Source organism: Nymphalis io, chromosome 20 (genome assembly GCF_905147045.1).
Source record: "Nymphalis io chromosome 20, ilAglIoxx1.1, whole genome shotgun sequence".
Lineage (NCBI taxonomy): Eukaryota > Metazoa > Arthropoda > Insecta > Lepidoptera > Nymphalidae > Nymphalis > Nymphalis io.
Window position 1 is genome coordinate 5,058,200 of NC_065907.1, and position 10,888 is coordinate 5,069,087.

Here is a 10,888-nt window from a genome sequence, read left to right on the forward strand (position 1 = left end):
TATTTTTTCGCAGTCTCTACTAACATAAATATGAAAGTGAGTTTATTTGCTTGTTTGTTACACTTTCAAGTCTTAACTACTCCAACAATCATTATGAAAGTTGTCACGGTTACAAAAAAAAATTGGTTATAAAACATACGACCCAATGTGTAGGACATGCATGTGGGTGAAGCAGCAGTAAAATTAAAAAATGGTGAATTTGGTGGTTATTTCTTTAAAATAATGAAAGCGTTAAGGCGCAAAAACAAAACGTTAAAGATTATCTATGCGTAAGACACTACATAAATGAATAATAACAAATAAATAGGTCAAGGCCTGTTCATATTGAAATGTTGCTTGAAAATGCGTAGCTAAATAAAATTTATACATATTGAAGTAGATAAAACATACTTTAGATATAATTATTTTATTTTATTCCCATTTTACTAAAGATAATTCTCAGTTTAGAGAATTGATCAAGCTTATGTAAGATTTAAACAAGTTTAAGTTAAGATTTAAACAACAACACACATAACAAATAAACTTAATGGCCTTCCGAACTTTTTCTACAAAATTCTTTAAAGGGATATTATTCAAGTATATTTTTGTTTCTAATGTCTGCAATAGTTTAAAATATATTTTATTCTCAAATTTATTGTTCTGCTCACTAGATGCAGGAGAAATAAAGAAGCCAGCGCTCGCCGCGTTTTATCGCTCCGTGATCGGACTGCCAGCTAACAGGGTCGAAGAAATTATTGATACTGCTTATGACAGAATGACCAGTGTAAATATATATTATATTCATTTCGTATTTATAGTTTCCATCACAGCGGTTATTCCAAAAGGAGATGACCACTACTCTCATGATTTTAAAGTGCACGAATTTATGTGAAAACACCGATGTATTCTCGATTACTTCACTCTCATAAACCAATAGGATGACAAATACAACACGTTTCGAAAGAGTTCAGATGCAGGACCAACAGAATTTATTAGGTATGGGCGTGTAAGAACTGCCAACTACCCGGGCTGCTGCTGAGAATATCTTTACAGAAAAACTCAATTGTTATGTACTGGGGCTTTGTGATTTGCAACCATATAAGATAAACGTTACCAACTAATGGCACTTGACAATGGATATTTTATACAATAAAATTAGTGGCCATAATTGTTCCGTTGTTAGAAAATAGATACAGAAAATTTTTCAAATATATTTCCACCACTCGATGCTCCACAAGTTAAAGATATTTCTTTTAACACAGTAGATCTCCTTACAGTGTTTTTCGATACCATTAAGAAATACGAAAATAATTTTAGACACTGAAAAATTTTGTGGTTTTATTTCGGATTTGAAACACGTGACCGATAGATGCACTTACGACTATGGTGTGGTACTAATAATCGAGCCAAAATCAAGCTTATTTATACGTATATTCATACTCCCTGATAATTCTTAACTGTTCTTTCAGAATAGCTACCTAATCCTCGATTATGGTACCTACGTTCACTGTTTCACTAACTGGTTGATGGGGAAGAATCCCAACGGTCCGGGGCAATGGGTGCTCGTTCCGCCGAAGGATTCCCTGCCACAGCCACCATTTCCTGTAGACTATAGCGCTTTAAACACCGAGCCAGCGAAATTAGAACCTTATGCTCCTGACAAGAAGACCAATAGACATTCAGTCATTGTATAGTCAATTTTTACGGATAATAATAGCAATACAATATATTATCTATAAGACTCATTACTAAAATACTATTAGAAAGACTAAATAGACATAGGATAAGTTGTTTAATGTGAAAAATATTATAATGCACAATTGATACAAGAAAAAAGTTTAATCGGCAAATGACAAAATAAACCAGAAAAACAAAATTTAATTACCTTTATATTAATGATCGACGATATATTTTTCATTGAGTAATTTATATTTTGCCTTTTGAATATTTATAATTTATTTATATTGATTCTTTTAATATTTTAATGGAAATATTAAAAAAAAGTTATACTACCTATAAAAATATACTAGTTAAAATACTTACCTAATACTAAAAGTGTTTTATGCACTAACTGAACTAGTCGAATTAACGTAAGAAATAGATTAATGAAGAACAATTCGCTTGCATATAAAATAAATCGCTTTACCCTTAACTTGTGCAATTTGACCAATTTGACATTAGGTATTTAGGAGCTTCATAGTGTAATTAATAATGTAAATAATTAGTCTAAAAAAAGAGGTATTGTCTTGTAACTTATAATTAATAAGTTACATTATAAGCCCACGGTTGCACGACACGGTAAACAAGAACTGCCTTAAATTTAAGCGTTTTCACATTTCACAATACAGCCTTATTTTATACCTTAGATGTAATTTATTGTAACTATTAATATAAATTCACTTGGATCCACGTAAATAAATTAATCCTTTATTATGTTCGTTTTATTTAATGTCTAAGTAACTAACCTAACTCATATTATAAATGCGAAATTGACTTTGTTTACTAACTTGTTTGTTTCGAACGCCTTCACGACTAAATAACTCAACCAATCATCATGAAATTTTGCATACAGTATATCAAGGATACAGAAAATAGGATACCTACCAACTACCTCCTCCCACAAACGTGCAAACCGGATACTAGAAATAACATAAGAAACCTATTTAAGAACCAAATTTTCTAATAAATCAATCATTATATAAATCCATTAATTCATTAAGTATATAAATCTAATTTTTTATTGATTTTACAATAAGGAAACACATAAAACGAACCACAAATATATAATTAAAACACAAATCAAGTACATACAACCCTGATTTTTTGTCTATTACGGAAAATTTGTCTAGAATAAAGTGTGAGCATATATGTATCATATCATGTATCCCGAAAAACTAGGAACATTTTATTTAAATGTATGTGTGCCATGATTGATGGGAGAAAATGGTAGGGAGCGATGGAGTGACGCGACCTAAACAAAAGTTTCGCCTCGGTGGTCCTTTGAAAAATTCCCTCTACATCAATCATTCTAAACAACCTTATGGCTGACATATTGTACTTTCGTATTTTGAGCCATTCAATTCTAAAGACGAATTTTTGAAAAACCAAACCCATTTTTTCTAACAGTGTTAATATGTTAATATAGTTCGAATAGTATTTTATATTTAAAATAATTAAAATAAGGGCTGTTTACCGTTTAAACCTTAAATTAATTTTTAAAAAAAGAGAAGAAATTTGCGCTTCACCAGGCTACTTCGATTGGCAGATATAAATGTGGATTTTATCTTTAACGAATTGAATTGTAAGCACATGAAGAAAACATAAGTTTATCATTGAGTATAACTACGAATATGTTTGTTTGCCAGGATTTTAACCGACAATTGTCGGCTACTATCCATGTGTTCTTTATGTATGTATTTTAATAAATATATGAAAAATTAGAACGGTATAAGCCCGGAATGCATAAGGGTATAAATTGAATGTAAAACTATAGTTATTACTTTTATCTTAAAGGTCATCATAACAGGAGTCGTTAGGTCTTCGCTCCGATATTGTATCCGTTATGCTCTAGGGTACTAATGGCGCCATTACGAAAACGCGCAAATATTTTCCGAAAAATATGATGTGATAAATTACGTGCGATTTTTATCGAGATAGTTTTTTTATTATTTATTTTTAAATCTCCACAACTAGGTTGTATTTAATTTACACTGGCCGCCAAAAAAATCGACCCACCCGTATTTTTTTACTTACAAAGTTGTTATCTTAACTATGCGACGACGTAGGTGGATTGTTTTACTTATGGGACATACATTTAACATTTTATTACCCACTTGATATTGATTTGGAGGAGTTGTAAGTGTTATTGAGGATATTTGGAATATTTTTAAAGTATTGATAAGAAAACGTTACTTTGTGCACAAAGTGCATGGTTAGTTTATTTCCAGTTCTTAACGCGGAGTCATCTCGGTTCGATGTTTATTATTGATTAAGTGTATGAAACTTTGTTAAAACAATAATTTTAATAAGTTTAAACATAAAAAATGGATACTACTGAAGCAGAAGCTGCTCAAGTCGTAGCTCTTATTCATGAGGGGTTAAGTCAGCGAAATGTGGCTAGAACACTAAAATTAAGTCGTTCAGCAGTGCGAAGAGTGTACAAACGCTACTTGGAGACTGGGGAGTATCGCCGGAGACCAGGATCTGGCAGGGGCGTGTCACGAACCCGACCGATGACCGTTTTATTGGTTTGACGTCTTTAAGAAATTTTTATTAAGTATTTGCTAGTTTTTTATTTGCTCATTTACGTATAACAAAAATAGGAATTGTTATTTATGTTGTTAAAACTACGAAGAGTTTACTATACGTATATAATGTTTAACTCATCACTTATAAACACGAAGCAAGAAATTTAAAAATGCAAAAGTAAAAACGTTTTTTTTTCTATACCCATTTCCGAGTACGCCCAAGGGATAGATTATAGAACGACAAATTACAGATTGGAGAGAACGATAAAAAGTTGTTTTCTGAAACATAAAAATGGTGCATAGTTCATGGATACCTAACTGGTGAATAATAATACACCGCATTCGCAGGCTGAAATAAAACACATTAGTAATAGATAATAAATTGGAATAATTATGAAATACATGACTAACACAATATATTCTTAAAATGAGATCTCAATTTCGATGGTATGTATGTATGTACTGCTTATCTTTATAATGTACTTGACATTACAAAGATAAGCAGTTATCCCGCAAAAAGATGTAAACAGAACATTGACATATAAAAAACCCGGGTTTTTTTATATATCAATGAGACAAAATTAAAAATAAAACTAACTCTAGGTTTACGAGCATCAATTATTATTTCAATTACCTACAGCAATTTCGGTATCGTGCCGAAATGCAATGTTCGTAATCTGTCATTTAATGATATTTAATAAACCATGGATTTTTTTTGCAAGGACGTGAGAAATTGTCTTAATTAGAATGTTAACTCGCAATTTTTTAAAAACAGCTGCAACATCCCGATCTGGAGTACCCATTGTCAATAATAATTAAACTCATAGATATCTCTTACATATTCACTACATATTTATATTCCATGCACATTTATTTATTTTTTATTTAATTTGTTAAATTTGACAATCTCAGACATTTAACACTACACTTTTTTTTCTATTAACTAAAAAACTAAAAAAAAACCCAAAAAAAACCCAAATTCAAACTGTCACTTTATTTTCATATATTGTTTAATTTTTTTTACAATATTCTCATCTGTAACATACATTTTATTGCTACCCATATTCAAATCTCCACCAACATCAGGTAATTGCTTTATTTTTTTACAAGAACTATGAATAATACTAAAACCGGACTTAACAAATAACGTGACATTATCACAGTTTACACCAGCTCCGGGCATTATTTCTATTTTATCATTATATTTTTTAAATAAGAAATCAAGTAGTTGCAGAGCTGTTTCATCAGCAGCCGAAGGTTTTTGTCCACTGGTCAGGATTCTATTAAAACCTAAACCAATAATATCATTGATAGCAACTTTAGGTTGTTTACACAAATCAAACGCCCTGTGAAATGTGACTGGTATAGGACGTGCTTTGTTCAGAACTTTCATACAATTCTCTTTGTCAATTTCCTGTTCTTTTGTCAACGCTCCAAAGACGAATCTATCGACACCAAAAACTCCATAAATTTCGATATCAGCAAGCATTGTTTCCATTTCATTATTTGTATAACAAAAATCTGATCCTCCTCTGCATCTTATCATAACATTCACTTTTGGTTTCTAAAAATAAATTAAAAAACTATAATTTCTTAACACATGTTTCAAATTTTACGGAATAAACATTTCATAAAACAAACCTTGTTATTTCTCGGAGTTTCCGGTTTATTTATAACCTGGAAAAATGTAATTGAAATGATACAGTATAATAATTTATAAAATATGTAAAATAATTGCATGCTCCATTTATACTGACTAGTCGCAAGATCTCCTTAACAAGGCCTGGTGAAGGAGTGAGACCACCCTCTGCAAGTGAACTACATACTTCTAACTCGTCTGCACCTCCCTGTATGGCATTTCTTGCAGATTCCAAGCTATCGATACATACTTCTAATTTGAGTTCTGTAATAAAAGATAATGTTGTTTATGAATAATTATTTTTAAATATATAGAGACAAATTATTATTATTACAATTTAAAATAAATAAAATTATTAATTTGTAATATTAATAAAATTATTAATATTACAATTTTGTGGCCGTGATACAAATTAGTTTCATCGATTCATATAAAGGAATGTTCTGGAAAATTCAGAATCAGAACCAATTGATTGTGCTGTTCCAATTATCAACTATTTAACAATAAACAGTGTGTACCTTTTACACATGGTTGGAATAACTTATTTATTGTTGTGATACATTCCAATAAAATACCGATATTATAAATATTATATTATTATTAAATTAAAATTCAGTCAGTTTAGTATTAAATAGTATTTATTGGTAGGTATGTTACAGTGAGCTAAGAGATTCAAATAAATTAATTTAAATATATTCTATTTAAGGTTTAGTAGACGATTTAATCAGTAGTAGTAATCAGCAGTCAGCTATCAGTTTAAACTATGCAGTAAAATTGATTTACATAAGTTTCCAAGCAGCAAAACACTTATTGTTACGACGTTTTTACTATAAATCTTAAGTATTAACCACATTATATAATTAAATCAATTATTTATGTATAAATCTCGTATTATATGTGTCAATTAGGAAAAATGATAACCAAATGTTTCACATACTAGCTTCTGATGGATATTGTTCTCCATACATTTTATAGAACACAACACTTCAACTGGTAATCGTTGGACACTTACTGCTACACTTAGAAAGGTAAAAAGTTCATTAATTCCATTGAGTACATAACTAATATGCATTCAATCATAAACAAAAAATAACATCGCAAACATAATTTATAGTAGTATAAAAAATAAAATAAACAAGGGTTGTATTTTGACGCTGAAATGTCATTTATAGTTGACCCAGTGATGCCAACTCCTACAGAATATTCCCCCTAGGACCAACTTCAAATGCCCCTAAATATCGATTAAGAACCCCTAATTTTTTTTTCACTTGGTACAACAAAAATTACACACAGAGGTAATTTCAAATACAAATTAAAAATACAATCAAGTAATATAAAATAGCTGTTGTATTTATATATGCATGGGTGCATTTTACACATTTACATATCATAATTAATGATCTGATAATATTAATGATGATATCAATGGAATTAAACGAATTTTATTTTTCATTCGGTGACCAGAAATCGAAGCCCGGGCCTCCCACATGTTGTACAAGCACGCTGACCATTGAGCTGATTATTTCAATTTATATATATTATAGTTTTTTGATATTTCCGTTAATATTTGGTTTTAGTTTGTTGGTTGCGTTTGAGGCTTAATATAAATTGTATAGTCATATGTTTTTTAATGAAAAAAGAATCTTGAATAATAGACCCCCTAAATAAATGTACCCCCTAAATAAACCCCTGGACATCTTGATTCCCCCCAAAGCTGGGAGTAAAACCCCCAAGTTGGCAGCACTGGATTGACCACAGAACACTCAGAGAGAAGAATGATGACTTCGTTCAAATTTTTTGAGGAAAATGTTTTTTAGCGACCAGCACCACCTATATTCCGCCCACAAAAACTAGAGATAGAAGTTAAGACGGGAATTTCGAACTACAGTGCATTTTATAGATACTTTTCCAATCACCTTTTTGTTTTGAAGACTCGCACACAACATTGCTGAATTGGTCGGTTGGTCGGAGTGATTTTTGCATTATAGTCTGTTAAAATATAAATTCTGGATGGACCGGCAACGGCATCAAATATGGTAGATTGATCTGGCATAATGTTAGAAATTTTTGCATCCTGAAAATAAAAAGTTGATTTTAAATTCATTTAAGGATTCAAATTCTTAAATTTGGCGTGCAATTTGTAGCACTACAAAGAAGAGAACGGATTTAATGTAATGCTCAAGCATTACATTCAAGAACATGTCTATTCAGAATTGGGAATTAGCCCTGCCTTGAGGCAAATAATTCCCAAAGGACATGTTCTTCGAGAGTAATGCTAGTTGCATAGCTTTCCATACACCAGCGTTAAGGCGTTCTACTTGACCATTCCCTTGAGGATTGTATGGTGTAGTTCGACTCGTGGCCATACCACGATTATATAGGAATTCTTTTAAATCGGAAGACATGAATGCTCTACCACGACCACAATGTATAAAACATGGCATACCAAAAACCATGGCTTGACGGAAAAGCAAACGGAAAACGCGAATATTCATCAATTACAGTCAGTATATAGTTGTTTTTCGTATTACTGGGAATTGTTCCTTTAAAGTCTACACTTAATTTTTCAAATGGAGCTGTTGTTTTAATTAAGTTAAGACTGGGAAAAGGATTTCGTACATAATTAGGCTTTATTTCTAAACAAACACGACAAGATCTTGTCATGATTCTAATGTATTCGATAGAGTATGGTAAATTCTTTGTTTAAATCCAGTGAGCCATTCTTGTAATTCCAGGATGACATAAAGCTTCATGTAATGAAATTAATTTCGTATCTCCTTAGTTGCGGAACATATGCGTGATAATGCATCTGCAACATCATTTTCTTTACCAGGCCTCTAAATTATGTCGTACTTAAATGGTACTAATTCTAAGCGCCATCTCTGTATTTTGTCGTTTTTAATTTTGTTTGTCAATTTATTATTAAACATAAATGATACAGGTATTTGATCAGTTATTTATCGAAAAGGTTTCCCAATTAGATAATGTCTCCATTTTTTTAAAGCTTCTACGATCGCATAAGCTTCTTTTTCAATGACTGAATGATTTTGTTCTGTCACATTTAATGTTTTAGAAAAGAAAGCGACAGGTCGACCATCTTGGGATAACAGCAGCAATAGAATGATAAGAGGTGTCTGTCTCGACAGTTAAAGGAAGACTATAATCAATTACATGCAAAGCAGATTTCATGATGTCTGATTTAAGAGATTGAAATCTTTGTATTAAATCTTCAGAGAATTGAAATATTTTATGTCACTATATGTCACTCTAAACTATATGCTAACTCATTCACGGCAAAAGCAGTAAGACTGTGGAATACACTTCCATCAGATATCCGTCAATCCTCTTCAATTTCTATCGTCAAAATTCGTACTAAAAACTATTACCTATCTCTGTAACCTATCTAGTTCCTTCACACTTCATCTGTCCACTCTTAATGTTATAAATGTTTGTATTGTAAATAGATATATGTATGTATGTATTTATGCATATATGTATTGATATATGTTGTATGGTTTATAAATGTATATATATATATATCTTTGTGTATGTATTGTTTACATTTATATATATGTATGTACAGTGCACTCGCACGTTAGGTCCTGCCAGCATCTTAATGCAGGGTTGTCTGGAAGAGATCACTACTTGAGTGATAAGACCGCCCTTGCACGCATCATGTTGAGGTCCACAATTTTATTTATATAATATGGCTTCTCTTTTCTTTTTTCGCTGTGAGTGTGCAATAAAGTTATTTAATAATAATAATAATAATAACAAATATTTTATTGTGAGATATAGCGTGAATTCTTTCAGAGAAATTAGGTATCCATCGACTGTAGTGTGCAAACATACCTACGATCCTACGTAGAGACGATAAGTCTTTTGGTGGCGTTAAGGACGTCAGATGTCGAAGACGATTTGCATCGGGTCTTATAACTTGGTCCTTAATATTATAGCCTAAAATAGTTATTGTAGTTTGAGAGAACTTACTTTTATCTTTGTTAATAGTGAGGCCATACTTTCTAGCAGCAGCTAAAAATCAGCACATAGGTTTTTTACAATAACTAATTTAAACCTTCATAATCGTGATCTAGTATTCTACCTGGTACAGTAATTTCACCCTCAACTACTGATGTGAAATCAGTTGATGCTATTGAAATACTTTTATTACTAGACCAACTTTTCAAACCGCATCGTTTAAAGAGATTCTCATCAATAAAGCTAACTGCGATTAGAGCGTGTGCTCTTATTCCTTTTATGTAGGCAGGCAGAGTTGCTTTTCTTAATGAGCTTGGAGAAGCAGCACTTCCGTTTAAAATTAGTTACTCTTTTAATACTATTTGTACTGTCATATTCAGATGTGTGGTCGTACAAGAGTAGAGTAACTTTAAGATAATCATTTTGAATAGCATTTACGCTGATATTATACTTTTGCGAACTAACTTCAGCTATTTCTAGAGAAAATGCTTGATTGTAAGCGTCATCGAGTGATAAGTTTAAATTTTCAAGTAGACGTTGTCTTATTTTATTGGACTGAATTCCGGAAATAAATGCGTCACGTATATTATCATTTTTATTTGTTACTGCATCAACATTTTTAAAATCACATTCTTTCGCTAATTGTTTTAAAGCTTGTAAATAGTCGTAGATCGGGATGGTTGACGTTCTATGGGGGAGGCTTTCGTCCAGCAGTGGACGGCAAAAGGCTGATACGAAATAGTTGTCTATCGACTCTTCAATTTGCTGTTTTCTCGTAGCTAGAGCGTGTCTATAGATAGTTTATCCAATATGGCCCGTGCCGTTTCATATGTAGAACATTCGCTTATATAGGTAAATATGTTTGATGAAACATGGTTAATTAGTAAATCCAATTTTTTATGAGTAGTAAGTACCTTTTCAGCCGTGTGAAGTTAATCAGAAGACGATAGAAAGCTTTCAAATGTTCTTTTCAAATGTTCCCAATGTTTCGGTGCGAAACTATTGGAGGGATCAACATCTAAACGATCAGGTCTTAAGTATTTAT

The 10,888-nt window shown here is 31.5% G+C and overlaps 2 protein-coding genes across 2 annotated transcripts in view; one reads left to right on the forward strand and one right to left on the reverse strand.

The window, feature by feature from the left end:
* LOC126776579 (uncharacterized) overlaps window positions 1–2,410 on the forward strand; it is a 109,233-nt gene extending 106,823 nt beyond the window's left edge. The window contains exons 7-8 of the mRNA XM_050499213.1: window positions 651–763; window positions 1,449–2,410. Coding sequence (XP_050355170.1) covers window positions 651–763; window positions 1,449–1,673 — 338 coding nt within the window. The 3' untranslated portion in view covers window positions 1,674–2,410. The remainder of the gene's footprint in view (window positions 1–650; window positions 764–1,448) is intronic.
* A 2,786-nt stretch (window positions 2,411–5,196) lies between these two features.
* LOC126776587 (copper homeostasis protein cutC homolog) lies at window positions 5,197–7,030 on the reverse strand. The gene is made up of 4 exons (XM_050499230.1): window positions 6,803–7,030; window positions 5,984–6,129; window positions 5,868–5,903; window positions 5,197–5,790 (listed from the first exon to the last, which is right to left on the reverse strand). The coding sequence occupies exons 1-4, from the start codon at window positions 6,831–6,833 to the stop codon at window positions 5,215–5,217; spliced, it is 789 nt and encodes a 262-aa protein (XP_050355187.1). The 5' UTR covers window positions 6,834–7,030; the 3' UTR covers window positions 5,197–5,214.
* Window positions 7,031–10,888: the final 3,858 nt, after the last annotated feature.